Source organism: Microtus oregoni, unplaced genomic scaffold (assembly GCF_018167655.1).
Source record: "Microtus oregoni isolate MIOR12 unplaced genomic scaffold, Mior012 000071F_ref0000514, whole genome shotgun sequence".
Classification (NCBI taxonomy): domain Eukaryota; kingdom Metazoa; phylum Chordata; class Mammalia; order Rodentia; family Cricetidae; genus Microtus; species Microtus oregoni.
Window position 1 is genome coordinate 5,297,766 of NW_024543978.1, and position 20,430 is coordinate 5,318,195.

Genomic DNA, 20,430 nt, shown 5'->3' on the forward strand with positions numbered 1-20,430 from the left:
TGTGACCCTCTCTGCTGGGGGCACCAACACTACATCCCCAAGGGAGGCTGCCATCAGGACAGTTAAGAGAGAAAAAAATCCAGAGCTTTGAAGGCAAGCTATCAGACTAGCTCGTTACTCCAAGTGCCCCTGTACCTCCTCTTTGGGATCTAAGAAACTTCCCCATGATTTAACGATGCAGAGATACGTCTCGTGTAGCTGGAGCCAGACCAAGCTCAAGTGAACAGGGAGGAGAGATCCTGGGTCCTAGAGACAGTCTCTGAAAGCCTGAACAAACAGCACCTGAAGCCTACTTACCCCTGGGGCTTCCCAGTTATGAGTTTATAAATTCCTCTGTATCTTGTCTGGCTTGGGGTGGGTTACTTCCTTTTACAACCAACAGAATCCCTGCCTAATTTCATAAAGGCAGGCAGATACAAAAGACTCCCACAATGTCTTCTGTGGCAATAGTGATTTTATTTCCAAAACTTTTCCATTGATTTCAAGCTCTAAAATGCACCAACCCCCAGGGACGTCCATCTAGTGTGACACCAGCGATCATCTGATGACAAAACTCCACGAAACCCCAGGGACGTCCATCTAGTGTGACACCAGCCATCATCTGAGGACAAAACTCCACGAAACTGACACCTGACCCCGTAGAGCCTCCGTCTGAGTTTGTGTACTTATTTTTAGGTTTCAGCAGAGCAAAGGGGGAGGTGGGCAGAGAGACGGCTCAGCAGTGTGAGCACTTCTGCTCTCTTCCGCTGGACCTGTGTTCAATTCCCAGCACCCCCATGGCTGGTTACAACCATCTGAAACTCCAGGGAATTTGCTGTTCTTTTCTGGCCTCTGGGGCCACTGCAGGCATATGGTGCACAGACTGACACACAGGCAAAACACCTATACACATTTTTAAAAAGTTAAAATATTAATGAGTTTAGCTTTGTGGGGATACCCAGGCCTTGTCAGTGGGATTATAGAGTGCATATACAGAATGTGTAATCTCTGAAATATGTTGATTATAATCTCTCAAGCAATCTATTCTGGGGCTTTGGGATCCTGAGACGCTGAGTTCCTGGGCACATTCCTCCTTGTTAAAAGCTTATGAGTTGGTCCCCCTAGTTTTCAGCTTGCATTCAATTATACGTTTTTGTTAACTCGGCACAGGTGTTTCTAATTTGTGTTAGACTCAAGCATGCTTGCACTGGGTCTGTTCTGGGTCCCTGATCCAGTCCTGTGTGGCAGCATTCTGGGTCAGTTCGTTTGGACTGAGCCCAGTTGTTGGCTCGTTATTGAGATGATGTTGACATCCTGCACGTGGGTTCCCCAGCTGCGTCTTGACCTTGGAAATGCTATGGTATTTTACACCACATAAATGTAGTCACATTTATAGGCCTTCGTGGACACCCACAAAGAGGTGGATTTCCGTAGATTAAATGTCAAGTTTGCAGTGGTTATAGGGAATTGAATCCTGGAAGGGTGTCCACTTCAAGTCTCAACTGGGCCATTGACTTGGGACTTGGGTCTCGTTAGGTGCCAGTGAGCACAGGGCAGATTGTGTTGTACCAGAGGTCACCCAAGAATCAAGGAGAAGCAAGTGGGTGAAGACGGCGGAGGAGTGAAACAAGGCACCCGGAGGGACATCTCATGCTCAGTTCTTTAAATCAAAGAACACATGTGGCTAGTCGAAGAACAAGTTACTGCAGACAGACAGTGTGCTGGCGAGTTTCATGGCAACTTGATACAAGTTAGAGTCTTCTGAGAGGAGGAAACCTCAGTTGAGAAACGCCTCCATAAAATCCAGCTGTAGGCAAGTTTTTAGGGCATTTTCCTATTGATTGATGTGAGAGGGCCCAGTCCACAGTGGATGGCACCATCCCCAGGCTGGTGGTCCTAGGTGCTTTAAGAGGCCGAGCAAGCCATGGGAGCAAGCCGGTAAAGCAGCCCCCTCCGTGGCCTCTGCATTAGCTACTGCCCCCAGGTTCCTGCCATGCTTGAGTTCCTACTTTAGCTTTCCTCAGTGGATTGTGACCTAGGATATGTAAAGAAATAAACCCTTTCCTCCCCAAGTTGCTTTTGGTCATGGTGTTTAACAGGGCAAAGAAAGAATTCTAAGGCAGACCATTCCCACCACTGCGAGGGTTTCCTGGATGTTAGCTAAAGCTATCTAAGCAGAGGCTGGGAAGATGCCATGCGACCATGAGAACCTGAGTTCATATCCAGGACCATTGTAAACTCAGGGCACAGTGGTGCACATCTGTAAACCCAGAACTGGGATGCAATGGCACTCACAGAGACAGGAGGATTCCTGGAGCCTTCTTGACACCTCGCCCAGCCAAATTTGTGAGCTCTAGGTTAGGTGAGACACCTTGTCTCAAAAAGTAAAATTAATAGCAATAGGGGAATACAGCTCCAGCTCTTGTCTCCACATGCATACACACATGTGCACACGGACAAATATAACACACATACTCTACACCACACAAACACACGAAGTCATCTAAATGTTGACAGGAGCAAATGGAGCAGAAGAGAATGTAGCTTGTTTCCTGTAGGGACCGGGGACAGAGCGAAGACCTTGGACATGCTAGGCAAATGGCTCACCACTGAGCTATCTCTTTTCAGTTTTTTTATTTTGGGGCAGTCTTCTCAGTTGCCCAGTCTGGCTTTGAACTTGTGACTCTCCTGCTTCAGCCTCCTGAGCAGCTGGGATGACTAAACCTGACCATAGGCACAACTGTCGCAATTATCCCACCAGGAGGTGAATGAGGTTTCTGAGAGGAAGCCTGGCCCTGGCACAACAGAGCTCAGTTAGATGCTGGCTCAAATCTCCACCTAGAGGTTCTCAGAGAGGGGAGAGTCCCCATGTGGCAGGAACTTGTCTGCTGGTCTCCCAGCCCTGATGGTAAGGGGATGCCCTGATGCTGAGGGGATTCTGTCCCCTGGTGTTTTGTAGTAATATGAGCGGCGGGCTGCGTCCCTAGCACCCCGGCCGCCTGCTCGGCTAGCTTATGCCCCGAAATAACAACACACAAATTGTATTCATTTAAACACTGCTTGGCCCATTTCTATCTAGCCTCTTCTAGGCTAACTCTCGCACCTGGACTAGCCCATTTCTAGTCATCTATGTAGCACCGGTCTTACCGGGAAGATTCTAGCCTATGTCCATCCTGGGTCGGAGCTTCATCGCGTGCATCTTCCCTGGAGCAGGGAGCATGGAGTCTCTCTGAGGCGTCTGCCCACGAGAGGAGAGCTGTCGAGTCTGAGCTCACTTCCTCTTCCTCCCAGCGTTCTGTTCTGTTTACTCCTCCCACCTATCTTCTAACCAATGAGGGCCAAGCAGTTTCTTTTTATTTAACCAATGACCTTCCTCCATCAGTGTTTGACTCCTATTTGCCATGAAATCCCTTTTTGGGGGGCCGTAGAGGGGTGAAGGGGTAAAGGCCTGTGCTCAGAACTGGGAGAGGTCTTCGAATCTCCCTAAGAGGAGGGACTCTAGCTTCAGCAATGGCTCCACCAAATGAAGGCTCTCCAAGCCCATCAGCCAGTCATGGAAAACCTCCTGCCCACAGTATAGACAGGAGGAAGAGTCATTCATTGCGGAGAAGACGACGGACTCAGACCAGATCTGAAGAAGTTGCAGACTGAACCCCAGGACTGGAGCTATGACTGAGTCCTTGCCTAGTGTGCAGGAGCCTGGGCTTTATTCCCAGCACACAGAAACCTGCTTTGGTAATTTATGTCTGTAATCCTAGCCCCTGGGAGGCAGAGGCGGGAGGATCAGAAGTTCAAGGTCATCCTCAGATATCTATCGGTTCCACACCAGCCTAGACTACACAAAATCTTATCTCAGAGTCAGCAGAGACCAGGAACAGCTCCCACAGTGTCCCAAAGATCTGCCTGCCTGCTTTGGAGTGTACAGTTTGTGATGCCTGCCACACGATACTCTTCCTCTCTGGTCACCTGGGAACTGCTCCCACCTGCTGCTGGAGGACCCGGTGGAAAGCTGCAGAACTGAGCAGGGGATGGCAGGAAGGAACTGTTAGCTGAGGTACAGTTGTCCACAAGGTGAGAATGGCAGAAAACCTGGGTTGGGAGGCCAGGCTGTTGAATGGGTCAGGTGTGCTCAGAAAACTCAGGAAGGGACTCTGGGAAATCCACCAGGTGGCTTTGGCTTGGTCTCTGCCCTTGAAGCTGTGGACTTCCTGAAGAAACCTCAAGCTATCTCATTCCTTCTGAAGAGAAGCTGGTGTCTGGACACAGAAGCCACGAACCAGCAATCTCACCAGCAAGAGGAGGCTGGGAGAGGCCATGAGAGCTGACACAGGTTTTCACAGGAGGTTCCTTGGGACTGAGCATCGGGTTGTGTGCAGGCTAGGCAAGCACTCTACCACAGACCTACCTCCAGCCTTCTTTCTATGTTCAGAACGTGTCTTACTGGGTTTCCTGGGTTACCCAGCTCACTCTGCTCCCCAGGTAATCTTGGAGTCTCTGTGTAATGACGGGCCTGCACTACTGTGCCTCAAGCTGGGCAGGTGTGTTAAAGTCTTTTCTTTTTTGAGACAAGATCCCACAGAACTCAGACTAGCTTCAAACTTGATTTGCCAAGGATGTCCTTGAACTTATTTCTTCTGCCTCCATCTCCCAAGTGTTGTGATTGGTACCATAGCCAGTATTCTGAGGTGTTAGAGCTTGGTGCAAGTATATAAGTCATCTACCAACTGAGCAACATCCCCAGATATAGACAAGTGTGCTTAAGAGTTAAATGACTGTTTTCCAAAGTCATAGAGAAGAATTCCCACACAAACAAACAGACAAATAAACCAGAGTATCTATTTTAGCTCACTTAAGCCAAGACTCTTGGAAGCCCACTAAATGGCAATGCCCAAGGCCGACTGTTATTCTTCAACACATCCGTTGATATGGGGGAGCTGTCCTCAGGGAGCCTCGCCCAGGTACAGGGCGCATCCCACCTGATGCGCAGGCTGGTGACCTTCAGTACACGCCTTGCTCAGGCCAGTGCAGCTCTCGGGCGTAAGCCCCTTTGCAGCTGCGGATCTCTGTGTCCTGCTCCAAGCACTTGTTCAGGCCTGGCACCCCAGATCGCCACCCGATGAAGCCCTGGGTGGTCTGTGGGACTGGAGGTGATGGATGGATCTGAAGGAGAAAGGCAAGGGGTGAGTCACAGGTGCTGACAGGAGGAAGGCCTGCATTTCATGGTGGGGCAAATGGTCATACGTGCCACGGGAGTGTCTGCAAGGTGCCCATGTTGCCATATGAGGCCTAGGATAGAGAAGACAGGAAAACCAATATTAAACAGTGTGTGCAGAAGTGTGTGTGTGTGTGTGTGTGTGTGTGCAGAAATGTGTGTGTGTATGTGTGTGTGCAGAAATTGTGTGTGTGCAGAAATGTGTGTGTGTGTGTGTGCAGAAGTGTGTGTGTGTGTGTGTGCAGAAGTGTGTGTGTGTGTGTGTGTGTGTGTGTGTGTGTGTGTGTGAAGGCTGGAGTTTGGCTTTTGTGTGTTTGTTAAGTTTCCATTCTGCTTCTTTGGTAACACTGACCAAAAGCCACCTAGGGAAGAAACTGACTTATACTTCCAAGTCTCAGCTCATCAGCGAAGGCATTCACCGCCGCATGCCGAGGTAGAAACCACGGAGAAATGCTGCTTGTTGGTGCACCCATAGCTCACTCATAGGGTCAGGGTTATAGGCCTTTGTTCTAAAGCCCAGGGCCACTTGCCTAGGGATGGCGCTGCCTGCAGTGGGCCGAGGCCTCTCACATCAGTTTATAATCAAATACGTCCACGGGCTAGCCTGAACTAGGCTTTCCTTCCAGAGGACTATAGGCTGTGACAAGTTGACGAGGCTGAGACACATGCCTTAGGGTTTCTAGTCCTGTGATAAAACACCATGATCAAACACAAGCTGGGGAGGTAAGGGTTGGTTTCATTTTACAGCTTGGAGTCCATCATCCAGGGAAGTTAGGGCAGAACAGGGCTGGAAGCTGGAGCAGCTGAAGCAGAGGCTGTGGAGGATGCTGCCCATGGCTTGTCGCTCACGGCTTGTTGCCCATGGCTTGTTGCTCATGGCTTGCTCAGCCTGCCTTCTTAGAAAACCCAGGACCCATCATGGGCTGGGCCCTTCCACATCAATTAGTAATTTAAAAACTACACTGCAGTCTTACCCACTGACAAATCTTATGGAGGCATTTTCTCAGTTGACAGTCTCCTTTCTCAAATGACTTTAGCTGGGTCAAGTTGCTAAAAACTAGCCTGACTGTTGTGTGTCTTCCTCAAGGACTCCCTACCTTGTCTCACGGAGTCTGTAGCTCACTGGTTCAGACAGACTGGTGGCTCATGAGTCCGGGACATTCGAATGGGAACAGCCTGCCACGAGGGGTCTGCCCACGGGCTCTGGTCACCCTGTGGAACATCTCCTGCCCACTCCCTTCCTTGTTTGCCTCCGATTGCTTACCCAGCAGCAATGACTGGCGGTCACCACTCTGGAAATGCTGGCGTCTGTCCCCCGTCCTGCAAGCACACTGTCCATAGAACCCCGCTCCCTAAGGTGTTCCAGTAACCCTGAGATACAGTGACGAAGGAAGGAATGGAGACACAAACTCTGGGCCACTTGTCCAAGACAACATAGGTGCTGAACAGTAAAGCGGGACTCAGGCTCAGATCTCAATGTAAATCTTGAACCTCCCTTACTCACCTACTCCCATAGATTGCGCGCATGTGTGTATATATATGTGTGTTCATACATGCATGCGTGTTTGTGTTTATACTTACATGTATGCATGTTTGTATGTGCCTGTGTTTTCTATGAGCATGTTTAGAAATCCATGTGTGTGTACGCACATGCCTGCTTGTGTTGATATGTGCAGGTATGTGGTTGTGATTACCATGTCCATGCAGGTGTCTTACCAGCGAGGTTCCCAACCTGGCTGTGGGGTTCTTGTGGCTGACAGCATGGCCCTGTCCTCACCCCTGGTAGTGGACAGACCACAGTTTGCAGTGGGACTTGCTTCTTTCTAAGAAAATGGTATAAAAACAGCCTGCAAACCTTGATATATTTGTCCAAGGGGCTCACCGGCCGGACACGGAAGTGGCTGGGCAGCTCAATCTTAGGCTTTGGGGTATGTGGCTCTTCCTCACCTTCAAGCAGCTGAAACGGAACCCCAGAGACAGGAACATCAGGCCAAGGCTTCAGGGTGTGGGTCCTTCATTCACATGTGACCGAGAACACTCGTGGGGTTCTAAGTAGAGATGCTACAGCCCCAGAACAAGCAGAAGATGGCAAAGCGGATTCGAGCTGCTAAGTTAGTCCTGAGTGGCCCTTCCTGAGGCCCCTTCTACTAGTCTTCCAGCCTAGGAATCAACACCCCATCATGGGACCAGAGGAGACATCCCTGGTCAAGAACTCAAACTAAAAACTGCCTGTGCTGACTCCAAGACCAAGCTTTCCAACCAGAAATGAATGCCCCACACCCTGGGAGATTTTAGAGCCATTTAAAACTCCCTGGAAACCCAATTTAATTACACACGAGCAATATTAATATCGAATCACTCACGAACAGTACATTATTAAGGCTCCTACTTTATGCATCGAATTTCAAACCGTATAACTGTCTAAGAATTTTAAAAACCTCATTACAAATGGCATAATTTTAAAGCTGTGCAGTGGGTGGGCTGTGGGTGGGGCTTGCGATGCTGTGAGTTAGAGGATTTTGAACTATGCGGTTCTGGTCACTGTGTTCCGGCAAAGGAAGGGGACCTGCCTGGGGTCTGGCCAGAGGTAGCTATGTCACAAACAGGCCAGCCCAGAAGCCCTGTGGGTACTATGAGTGTCTGCATAGTGTTTGTTGTTGTTGTTGTTTATAATGAGGACCCACTCCCTCTAGAAGCTGAGCTTATGGTGGCCGCCTCTGTGACCAGCACTGTCTCTCTGCCCATGTCACCATGGCTCGGCTGTGATGCTTGTCCCCTCTCATTCTATCATCTGTCTGGACCCTAGCAGACTTCTGAATGTTTGACCCACGCTTTGGGGAAGGCACTGTCTCAGTTACTCTTTGTCTCCAGGCCTGCAAAGGGGCCCACAGACCTTTGTCTCACCTACACCCCAAGTCACGTGAGAGCTACCATCCCACTTCACAGAAGGGAGAGGGTCAGGTGGCCTCAAGGTGAGGCTGAGGCCAGCTGGCTCCTCGTCTTTGTGCCTGCTTTGCCAGTCTTGTACCCAGCCATCCTTCTTTGAACTCACTGGCCTTTTTAATAAAGTGGGCATGCAGCGGCAGCCCCACGCGCCTGGCTGCTGTGCAAACCACAATGTTGGTTTAGAGGAAATGCCCGGCACATGCCTTGAGCCTTGAGAGTGTTCTGCAACCCCTCAAAGGAACCTCTGGATTCAGGGGAGCAGAAAAAAGCTAGTTAAATTGTGAGTGTGTGTGTGTGTGTGTGCCCGCCCATGCCTGCACATGTGAACGCCCAAAGCGGACATCAGCTATCCTACTGTGTGACTCTTACACACAGCTATCCTACTGTGTGACTCTTACACACAGCTATCCTACTGTGTGACTCTTACACAGTCATCTCCTCAGTCTCTCTCTTTTAGTTCATTCTTGCCGATTATCGGAAGGTAGCCATTTATTTCCTGACATCACTGGCTACAGCCTGGACTCAGGGGTGGGGAAGTGGGGGGCCTGGTGAACTTCTCAATTACCTTCTCCATGGAGGTCGTTAAATAGCCCCACTTTGTCGGCCAGTTTTCCTGGGCTTCGTATTCAGCCTTCAGACGGTATCTCCTGAGAAACGGAAACACTTAAGTGGGCGGTGATGCTCTCAGAAAGGCCACCGTGCCAACCTCTAAACCTGTGGAGTCCTGGTGGCTTGCCTCTGTGTCCTGCACACTGACTAGTGGGTCTGCAGGGGATCTGAGTGGGGCTGGAGCAGGAGAGAGGTCAGTGCCCTCAACAGAGTCTCCCTTAACTTATGAAGAGACCCTGGCAGGGGAGGGGGTGGGGAGAGATGGTGCAGGTGGGACTGGAGCTGACTACAGCAGGGGCATGTGACTGTTAGCCCTCTTAGGGTGGGTGCCCCACTACCCTTGGAGGAAGAGCAGCCGGAGGCAGACATACCCATGGACTGGGGTAGTGAGTTGAAAAAGACACTTAGTCCTGCAAGTATGGACGCAAAAAGCATGAACTCGACATCCAGACCTTCCTGGGGTGTTGTCCTCAGATCCCCCCTCCAGCCCCACCCTTGCTCATTCCACATTAAACACAGTTCCTAGATGCCCACGAGTGAGCTGAGTTGAGGGGCAGCTGGTGAGGTGATGTGTCAGGCTCTGCAAACACTGAGTTCAACTTGATCCTTCACTTGGGAATCAGAACCTACACCCCTCCCCAGTCTCTGCATGTTTGGGGTCTGGCCAAGTTACATACCTAGGCCCAGAGCCTGGAAGACAAAGTCTATTCCTTTTTGTTTTTCTTTTCGTATGTGTATGTGTGTACATTTAGTGTTTGAGTGTGTACGTGTATGTACATTTAGTGTTTAAGTGTGTACGTATGTGTACATTTAGTGTTTGAGTGTGTGCATGCCTGAGTACATTTAGTCACTTAGTGTTTGCATGTGTGCATGTGTGTTGAAGTCAGAGGACAGTTCACAGTGTTCTAGGGATCTGAATTTAGGTCATCAGGCTTTCCCTGTCACACTCCCACCTGCTGAACTGTCCCTCCGAGTCCCAGAGTCTATCTCTTATAAAAATGTAACCAACATGAACCTCAAACAGGAGCCACAAACATGGCTGTAAATTTCCCATGGCCACATCTCAAAAAGGAAGTAAAAATTGCCAACTCTCATGAATTTTCATGATACTTTTTTGGGGGTGAATTTTTGAAACTTATTAATTTCCCATTTCTAGTTAACCTCACATTTGACCATGGCCATTGCCCGTACTCTGAAGTCACGTTAGATACCAGAATCTGGAGGCTCTAGAGGGTCAGTTCATAGGGGAGGGGCCTTTTGGTCTGGGTATCGAAGGATATATAGGAGTTTGTCTAGTGGAATGGGGGAGAGGATAATGTTTCCTCTTGGGTGGTAATAAACACCTTTAAAACACTGAGATTGTGTGGTTCGTGGAAATGATGTTTTTCACTTGGGAGAATTATACAGTTTCCTATAAAACAAAGCAACAGTTCTAAGATGAAGCAGGTTCTTCATCAGGCTTCATCATCAATTGTCCCCATGGGTGTGAATAGTCACCGAGATGGTTACTAGGGAGCTTACGAGGAGAGCCAGGGGCCTGTCATCCCAGATACTCGGTGGCTGAGGCAGGAGGATGGTAAGTTGAAGGCCCACCTGAGCTATGGAGGAGTGAGTTTAGACCAGCCTGGGCGACTCGAAATCAAAAGTCAGAAAAACAAAGCTGGGGCTTCTGGGGCTTCTGGGGCTTCTGGGGCTGCTGCTGGGGCTGCTGCTCAGTAGCAGAGCAGAGGCTTGGCCAGAGTCCTACCCAGGGCTGAAGCAGAGGTGGGGAGAGGAGGAGGGGGAAGGGAGGAGGGGCTGCAGCTCAGCAGCGGAGCACTCTGCTTTTCAAAGCCTCAGAGTCATACCCCGTGCTGGGGGGTGGGGGTGGACGAGAGACCAATGTTTCCTGCACCAGACTCTTCAGAGAATAGCCTGTCGCTGCTCTTGGAGTCAAGGTCTCACTACGAAGACTGGGGTGGCCTTGAACTCACAGAGACCTGTTGGTCTCTGCGCCTCCAGTGTTTGTGTTAAAGATGTGGGAAACCAAACCCAGCCCTGGGTCTTTTAAAATTAACATTTCTTCTTGTTTGAAAGAATCAAGGAAAACCAAGAAAGGCCAAACCTTCGATGTTTGTCAAATATTAGCATTTTAATTTTTTTATCCTCTTTTAAAATTCCCTGTTGGGGGGCTGGAGAGATGGCTCAGAGGTTAAGAGCACTGGCTGCTCTTCTAGAGGTCCTGAGTTCAATTCCCAGCAACCACATGGTGGCTCACAACCATCTGTACTGAGATCTGGCGCCCTCCTATGGCATGCAGGCATACATCGAGGCAGAATGTTATATACATAATAAATAAATAAGTAAATAAATCTTAATAAAATAAATCTTAAAAAAAAATTCTTCCAGTCCCCGCGGCGGGCAGGAAGGAGGGGTGTACAGACTGAGGTGTCCCTGTGTCCCCAACGTTGCCCCCTCTCCTTCACGTTCCTGATCATCATAAGAGCACTCCTGTTGTGCCTAGAGATTGGCTGTTATCTAGTCTTGGCGGGGGAAACTAAGGCCGGCCGCCAAGGTGTGCGCTCGGCAGGTGAGAAGGGCCGGGCCCAGGGGTCTTACCAGATCTCGTCCTGGGCCACAAGGTTCATGCGCTCTGCGGCCGTGGTGCTGAGCGGCTTCTGCGCCATGGCTCCTGGGGTCTCCGCAAACCTGTGATCTCTCGCCCTAGACTCTGCGTCCTTCGACCTTCGTTGCTGGGAGACCGGTTGCCAGGTAACACATGACGCTTAGGCGGAGACCAATGTACACTTACAGGAGAGGTGGGTCCCTGGAACTTGCTGCTGCTGGTCTCTGCCCTCTGAAGCACCCGGTGGTTACCCTGTCACGTGTCCCTCTGAGTGACCTCTAGACCTAACGCCAACATCCCCACTTCTGTTTTGATACTGGGAGTTGGTCCCAGGGCATGGCACACGCTCCACCACTGACCCAGCCTTCACAGGGTCTCCTTAAGTTTCTCAGGCTGGTCTCGAACTCATTCTGGAACCGAAGCAGACCTGTGCTTTGAGATGCTCCTGTCTCAGCCCCCTGAGTAGTCTGGATGGCCTGGTTTGTACCACCAATTCTTGTCCCTGGCCCTTTTCAAAACTTAAGCCTCAAGCAAGGAGGTTAGAGCCCTCCCTGCACCTCCCTGCAGAGCTATCCGGCCTCCACAGGATCTAGTACAGGCTGGCTTGTCTAGCCAGGCTTCTCTAGTCTGCTGAGGTCTGTGGGAAGTCATTGGTGTTGTTCTGAGAGTCCTCCCGTTCGCTTTTCTATTCCCGCTCAGTATTCCACCCACCCCTGCCCAAGGACAGCGGGTCTGCGATGGTTTGCCCTGTATTCATGCTGAGATGAGAAGGGATAGTACCGCCAGTGTCCTTGCTCCTGGGTGAGTGGGTTCTCAGGTAGGCTCGGGTCTTGTCCCTGACCTTTCTCCCAGGTCCCTGTTCTGTGGCTGGTGAAGCCTTTATGGGAGGGATGAAGAGGGAGACTAGGAAAAAAAGACCCGTTTCTTTCATTGTGCAGTCAGGCAAACCCTGCTCCTGCTTCGGGAAGCTTCTAGATGTCTCTGTGACATTAAGAATAAGCACAGCCCATGGCTGCTGTGCTTGGGCTGATGTGGAAAGCTGCCCACTCATGTACAAGGATCAAAGCATTTTCTGTGGAGACGGGGAGAAGTGGCCTTGTGCACAGGGCACCCTAAGGAACATCCAGGACTAGAAATAGGCAGGAACTGTGGCCATGGACAGGCTTGGGAGTCTTCTGTGGGGCCAGCTCCTGGCCCCACTTTTCATCACTGAGATCCGAATCCCCAACTCAAACGACTGGAAGGAAGAAAGTGGATTAGCTGTTTTCCCCATGATTGTGATGAATACCTGCCAGAAGGAAGGTTTGTTGTGGTTTCCAGCCATCAGGGCATGAAGACACGGTAAGAAGTGTGGAGCCGGTCACACCTCATTCACAGTCAGAAGCAGAGAGAGATGGAGGCTGGCACTCAGCTCGCCTCCTCTCTTTGTTTAGTCCAGACCTCCAGCTGCGGGGCAATCCCTACATATCTAGGCTTCCCGTCTCAGGCTAGCCCCAGCTGCTGAAGCCCACGAAGATGGATACCCTTGATGCTGACTGGGGAAAAAACTTCAAGTCCTCCTCTTCCTCCTCCTCCTTTTTTTCCTTCTTTCTCCTCCTCCTCCTCCTCCTCCTCCTCCTCCTCCTCTTCCTCCTCCCCCTCCTCCTCCTTCCTTTTGGCTTTTCGAGGCAGGGTTTCTCTGTTTAACTGCACTGGCTGTCCTAGAACTTGCTTTGTAGACCAGGTTAGCTTCAAATTTACAGAGATCCAGCTGCTTCTGCCTCTCGAGTGCTGGGATTAAAGGCATGCGCCACCACTGCCTGGTGGAAGAAACGTCTTAATTACGGGACTAGGGACTTGTTTTCCCTGGACAGAATCACTTGTTGTAGGGTCAGGTACATCTGTTAACCCCTACTAGTGAGCTGTTGACTGAGGTTTCTGTTCTGCCTGATCCCGCAGCCATTCAGCCCCAAAGAAACACATAGAGGTCTGCATTAATTATAAATGGATTGGCCTATTAGCTCAAGCTTCTTATTAACTCTTATAATTTATATTAGCCCATAATACTTGTCTGTGTTGGCCACGTGGCTTGGTACCTTTTTTCGGCGAGGCAGTCACATCTTGCTGCCTCTGTGTCTGGATGACAACTGCAGACTGAATCCTCTTCCCAGAATTCTCTGTTCTCATCGCCCCACCTCTACTTCCTGCCTGGCTACTGGCCAATCAGCATTTTATTAAACAAGTACAAGGAACAAATCTTTACAGGGTGAAGCCATTGTTCCACAGCAGTGAGCCACTCTTCCTGGGATTCCAATCCTTCTACCTTGGTTAGGTTTGATGTTAGGAGCCACCTAGAAGGAGAGCTGCAAACTGAGGAAATGCAGGATCAGAGGTTCTCAACCTGTGGGTCACAACCCCTTTGGGGGCTGAATGACCCTTTCACAGGGTTGCCTAAGACCATGGAAATACACATGTATTTACATTACAATTCATAACAGTAGCAAAAGTACAGGTCTGAATTAACAACAAAAATAATTTTATGTCTGGAGTCACCACAACATGAGAAGCTGTATTAAAGGGTCACAGCTTTAGGAAGGTTGAGAGCCAGTAGCCCAGATCAAATTACCCCATGGGCATGTCTGTGAGAGATTGTTTTGTTAATTGATGTAGAAGGGCCCAGCCCACTGTGGGCAGCACCGTTCCCTAGACAGGGAGTCCTAGCTAAGTGTCAGCTGGAGCAAGCCAGCTAGAAAGCCCTGCTGCGTTTCCTTGACTGTGCAGTGAGCTAGCTTCCCTGGTAGGAGCTGGGTCTGCATGCCTGAGTTTCTGCCCTGACTTCCCCTAGTGAGGAATTGTGACCTGGAAGTGTGAGCTGACATAAACCCTTCTCTCCCATGTTGCTTTTGGTCAGAGTATTTGTCCTAGTGGCAGGAAAGAGTGCAGGAACCTAGGGCACCCTCCAGCAGGGTGGCAAGACTGAACAGGCCAAAACACAGGACACAGTGTACCCTCCATGTCCTGGGGAAACCATCTGCCTGAGCACCTGTTGCCCTGTGATTCAGCTCCGAGGTGAGTCCAGACTTTGTTTAGTTGATGATGTTAGCCCTCCCAGAGGGCTGTGTAATGATGAGTTCTCATCATCCCAGGCAGTCCAAGGAGAGGGGATTCCCACAAAGGGTTAGACATGCTTGAAGGGAAGCAGGGTCATGTGGTTGGCAGGGGAGAAGGCGGGTGGCACCTCCATTCTACCCTACAAAGTGTCATGCTTTGTCTTGTATTCAGTGACACAGAGAGGCCTCAAGGTGGCCTTCGTCATACTTTTCTCAACAAATGTTACTGAGTCTCTTATATGTGCGGGGCCTCTGGCATCTGACAGTGCCCAGAACGACCCTGTTCCAACCTCCTAGAAGCTTCCAGCCCAGGAAAACAGCACAGTCAAAGAGTTCTATATGGGACTAGTGTTACACCAACTCTTACGGGTTGGTCAGGGAGGCTGTTCCCAGAAACAACAAAGAGGAATATTGCGAGATCTAGGCTTGGCAGGCCTTGCAGTTTGGGTAGTATGTTTGTCCATTTTTCATTGCTATAACAAAATGCCTGAAGCTGTTAAGAAAAACGGTCCATTTGGCTAATAGCTCCTGAACTTCAGGAGTATAGTGTTGGCTTCCACTCAGCTCCAGTGAGGTCACCCTGGACAATGACGTCACGGTAGTGGAGTGTAACCGAAGTCATGACAACACTGGAGGACAGAGAAAGGGAGAGCGGGTCTCAAGGGAGAACTGACCTATGATTTGCAAGAGCTACACTGGTCCCTTCCCAGGGGGACACCCGTCCATGGCCCAGCTGCCTTCTATCAGGCCCAGAATTAGTTTACCTGTGCTCTGACAAAAGCAACTGGGGAGGGAGGGTTTCTTCAGGCTTCTAAATTAGGGGATTATTCCATCACAGTGGGTGTCTGAGTCACTGTTCTATTGCTGTGAAGACACCATGACCAAGACAAAGCATTTCATTGGGGACTTGCTTACAATTTCAGAGGGTCAGTCCTTTTTCTTCATGATAGGCAGCGTGGCAGCGCGCATGGTACTGGAGTTGTAACCACGAGAGATTTGCGTCCTAATTCACAGGGAGCTGGCAGAGAGAGACTGGGCCTGACCCAAAGCCCACCCCTAGTGCCTTCGACAAGGCCGCCTGCCCAAGCCTTCCCTAAACAGCCCACCAACTAGGGACTGCACATTTGAGGATATGAACCTATGGGGGCCTGCCTCTTTCAAGCCACCACAGTGAGCAACAATGGCTGCAGAAGGAAAAGGATGTGGCGGGAACAGGAAGCTGGTTTTGAAGTCTCAAGGTCCTCTAGTGATACACTTTTTTTTTCTAGCAAGACTGTGCCTCCTAAAAGTTCCAGAACCTTCCCATACGTTGGGGACCAAATGTTCAACACATGAGCTTTGGAGGATGTTTTTCATCTAAAGCACAGATGAGCTGGAAGCTCCAGTGTGTAGGATGCTCCAAATGAAACATCCTGTCCTGGGGGATGCTCCTTCAGACCCAGGAAGCAAGCATCTCAAAGGCCTCAGAAGTCACTAAGCTTATAGGACTCCCCAGGCCCTTCTGTCCCCAGGGTTATATAAGCAGTAAGAGCTGCTAGGATGGGGGAGACTTTCCTACCTGTTAAGCTGCCTGCAACTCTGGTAGGGAGCTCCAGGGATGCAGCTTTGGTGAGCTGCTGCTCTTGCTGGGGTGGGTTTTCCCTGATGCACCTGCCTGAGTTAGCTATGATCTGTAATTAGTCTACGACCATGCCTGAGTGTTCCCGATGCCATCGTGTTCCTAGAAGTCAGCCCTCCCTCATACTCCTGTAAGTAGCTCCAGTAAACTCACTGCTTTGCCAGATTGGACTTCGGTGGACTCGTTTCTTTGGTCTATCCTTGGCGTTTTATCTGGAGTAAGGACTGTGATGATTTCAGCCACATAAGGCTGATACTTCTGGGTTCTAGAGCCATGCACGTGCAGACAAGCCTTCAGGCAGAAATGAAATTACCCAGAGTGAGTGAGAAGGTAACACAGAGCACGCAACAAACTTGCTTAGGAGTTTATTAGAGAGGGTATACAGGCCTGGGGAGTCGCGTGCAGAGAGAAAGACTGCACGCCCAGCTTTATAAAGGCTGCCTAGTGCATGTGCACGCGGGTTGGTGTGAGTACGTCATACGCAGATGACGCAGAAGATGGGCTACACATGCGCAAGGGCTTGGCTGGGTCATAGTGGATGTAATCACGCATGCGCACAAGGGCTTAGCTGTGTCATAGTGGATGTAACCAAACGTGCTCTAGTGGGTCACGCAGGGCCCTTTAACATTCAGGCACTTCCGTCTGAAGGCTTGTCTGCATGTGCATGGCTCTAGAACCTGGAAGTATCATCTTATGTGGCTGAAATCATTACAAGGACACACCTATTCCTCCCTTCCCGGGAAAAGCCACTCAATCGAAGCTCAAACACTTCAGGAACAATTGAAGCTGTGTGTAGAGAAAGAGTGGGGACAGAGAGGAGGAGCGTGACTGGATGGGTCTTAGGGTGCTGCAGCCTCCTGGTCCCAGGTAGTTTTCTTTGGTAGGTAGCAGGTGTCTGTCAGAGTCTTGACCATTTCCCAGCGAACCTCTTTCTCCGCCTTTGGAAGGCCATGTGAGTAACTGAACATCTAAAGATCCATTTTGCCCACGGGTCATTAGTTTGCCTAGTCCTGGTCCCCCAGCTGCTTAGACTTTTGACTTGTCTCACCCGCGGACATTTGCTGCATTGTACTTTACGCCAAGACTTGGTTAGAGTCCAAAGGAAGCCTCACGGAGAAGGCGCATCCTCTAGCTCACCTCCTAGCTGGGAGGACTCTGGGGATACCCTGATGGCCACACCCCTCTCCAGGGAGCATCTGGTGCTATCCTTGGGCTCTTCCTCTTTAATGGCCCCATTCCTATACTGCAATGAGGTAGGCCTTCCTGCTCGGGTGCCTCTTTCCCATGGTGCTCGCCCCTGAGGAGTTTGAACAGTCTTCCCCAACATGGAATCGTGAGAGTCCTCGCTGAGTTGGCTCTCGGTTAGCATTTAATACAGAATTGATAAAAGGGCTAAAGCAGCAATGAGGGAGAGAAGGGGGCTGGGTGCATCAGGCCACTGTTGCAGCTACATACAAGGGCCAGTGTGCTCCAAAGATGATGGAGGAAGGTCATTGGTTAAATAAAAAGAAACTGCTTGGCTCTCATTGGTTAGAGATAGGTGGGAGGAGTAAACAGAGCAGAATGCTGGGAGGAAGAGGAAGTGAGCTCAGACTCCACAGCTCTCTTCTCTGGAGCAGACGCCTCAGAGAGACGCCATGCTCCCAGCTCCCAGCTCCCAGGCAGACGCACACGATGAATCTCCGACCCAGGATGGACATAGGCTAGAATCTTCCCGGTAAGCGCACCTAGGGGCGCTACACAGATGATTAGAAATGGGCTAAATTAATATGTGAGAATTAGCCTAGAAGAGGCTAGATAGAAATGGGCCAAGCGGTGTTTAAAAGAATGCAGTTTTCCGTGTAATTATTTCGGGTAAAGCTAGCCGTGGGGGCGGCCGGGTGCTGGCGACGCAGCCTGCGCCCTTATTACTACACAAAGACCCAGCCCATGGTGTCCTGAACACGCTGAAAGCAACTATCCAAATCGGAGGATTGGGCTGTAGCCCAGTGAGTAGTGTGCTTGCCTAGCACACACATAACCCTGGTTCTAGCCCCAGCACTACACAAACTGGGTACAATGGTGCACACCTGTAGTCTCAGCACTCTGGAAGAAGAGTAGGAGGGTCAGAAGTTCAAGGCCATCCTTTGCACTGAAGCACACAAACACAGACATCTCAGAAGTCCCCCCAGGTTGGTGCAAAGCAAGGCTCTGAGGTATGCCTTTATCTCTTCTTTGGGGAGACCTGGATGAACCCTCACCTCCCTCGTCCCCTCACCCCCACCTCAGCTGCAGACCAGAGACAGAATAACCAATATCCAACTTCAAGTCCCTCAGCTCCTGCAGGCTCAAGTCAAGCTCTACTTGGAAGTCGTTTTCTTCCGAGGCAGGCACGCTGTGCACAGGGCATGTTTCACAGGAGAAAGAGGGGTCCCCCTCCCGCTCCTCCTGCCTGCGAAAGGCAGGGGGTCTTAAGACATTTTAATGCCTTTCATTTTCCTCTCTCCAAATATATTATTTTAGTACAATAGTTTCTTTGCGGGAGAATTGCTTAAATGATTCAAAATGGATTTAAAAATATATTTCAAGTTTTAATTTTATGCACAGAACATTAATGAGCAGAGTGCCTGGGAGACCGCCTGTCAGTTTAACGTATCTGCAGAATTCTCAATGCAGGTGTTACTCCATCTAAATCCTTTTAGAGGGAAGAAACTAGTAATTATTTTTTTCTTAGGGGATGTCAGGAAATATATTATTTTGAAATTATATTTTGATCCCCGAGTTCTATGCAAAACACTGTGAGGTACCAGGCCTGTCGACGCTTGGACACTAAACAGCTTCTAAAGTCCCAGGAGGAAAAGCATCCAGAGCCCTTCTTTGCTTCATGCACCCCTGCCCCCGAGAAACCTCTGGAGCTATAGTACACTGGAGCAAGACTGGAAACTTAACCTCCACTGTTCATGACCGCAGACCTCCAGAATGCAGCAGGGTTAGAGACAAACACCAGCACAGGGAGAGATGAAAACCCTGCGCTCCTGGAGACAGATAAAAGCGCTAGAATAATGACATAGTGCAATATAGTAGATGCATAGTCTTTCTCCCCAAAAGGGTCACTGTGTGTAAGTGAGGGTGTGAGCTTATGAGTGTGTGTGTGTGTGTGTGTGTGCGCGTGTGTGTGTGCAGGCACAGGCCCTAGGTGTCTGCACGCAGAGGCCAGATGAAGATGTCACATTTTTTAACTTCTCCAGTCTCTTCGCTATTCCTTACTGAGCCACAAGCTCACTGGGTTTCACTAGGGCTTGCCAGAGATTCTCAGCAATCTGGCACGTGTTATCATAACTTTTACAAGGACTTGGGGGGCTGGGGTCCAAACTTGGGTCCTCAGATTGCTCGGCAAGTGCACTGAGCTGTCTCCCCAGTCCTGGGAAATTATCTTCCCCCACCCCTGGTTTTATTGAGACTGATTCTGACTAACTCTTTGAGGATCTCACGCGTGTACCCAGCGTGTTTTGATCACATTTACCTCCACCTTCCCGATACCCCCCCCCCCCCCCCCCCAGATCCCTCTGAGGAGTTCTTTATGATACTGATGAACCTCTGGGCATTCCTCCTCCTTCTTTGAACACTGCAGAGGGGATTTCAGTTTTGAAACCCAGGAAGCAGGAGGGCCAAGCTGACTTTTCTTGCATCTGTCATGCCTTTCCGAAAACCTGTCATTCACACTCTACCCACCTATGGGGCCATTACTGACTTAGACCTTTTCCAAAACTTTTATTTAAACCCCTTAAAATATGCTTATTTCAAAGGAAGGGTAAAGCCATTACTATGTTGTGGTAACAGAGGTGGCAAGCCTGGCGTGGTTAGATTCTGGCCCTCTGTACCGGCTTCTTGTATCCAGAGAGGAACTTTTATCCTTGGCTTCTAGCCAAAAGTCTAGGGTTTCTTACATTCCAGGCTGGGGTTCACGGACCCCCAGGCGAGGCCTTTGCTGGGCCAACGCCCATGGAGACTGTTCTCAGTCACAGGGAATGGGAAGGAACTGTAGGACCCAGCCTTGATAAGCTCGACAGAGACCTGAGTCTCAGTAGTTTACCCTGAGGCAATACCTGTTTCTGATAAAGACCACAAACTGAGACCACCCAGGCACCACCCAGGAACAGACCATTCAAAGGAAATTCCTAAGTTCTGACTATGGTATGCCAGCACACACCCTGCTAATGTTAACTTTTCTGGTTTTTTTTCCTTTAAACAGTGCCCTCTAGAAGGGCGGGTACCTCCTCTCTCTGCTGTGCTGACGAGGTTCCTCCTGGCTTGTATTGTGCACACAATAAACCTTGCTTTTTGCATTCAGTGAATCGTCTCCCTGGTGGTCTTTTGGGGTCCCCATGGACTG

At 50.1% G+C, this 20,430-nt stretch overlaps 1 protein-coding gene across 1 annotated transcript; it reads right to left on the reverse strand.

Moving 5' to 3' along the window:
* Positions 1–4,977: 4,977 nt before the first annotated feature.
* CUNH20orf85 (chromosome unknown C20orf85 homolog) lies at positions 4,978–11,433 on the reverse strand. Its single transcript, XM_041641661.1, has 4 exons — positions 11,345–11,433; positions 8,703–8,784; positions 7,047–7,148; positions 4,978–5,139 (listed from the first exon to the last, which is right to left on the reverse strand). The coding sequence occupies exons 1-4, from the start codon at positions 11,410–11,412 to the stop codon at positions 4,978–4,980; spliced, it is 414 nt and encodes a 137-aa protein (XP_041497595.1). The 5' UTR covers positions 11,413–11,433.
* Between the last annotated feature and the right edge of the window lie 8,997 nt (positions 11,434–20,430).

Bases quoted from the DNA above. Each gene is read 5' to 3' on its own strand.
- CUNH20orf85 (XM_041641661.1), bottom strand. From the start codon at position 11,412: ATGGCGCAGAAGCCGCTCAGCACCACGGCCGCAGAGCGCATGAACCTT. The intron at 7,149-8,702 runs GTAATTGAGAAG...GTTCCGTTTCAG, and splicing joins TAACGACCTCCATGGAGAAG to CTGCTTGAAGGTGAGGAAGA. The intron at 5,140-7,046 runs GTTTGCAGGCTG...TTTCTCCTTCAG, and splicing joins CCTTGGACAAATATATCAAG to ATCCATCCATCACCTCCAGT.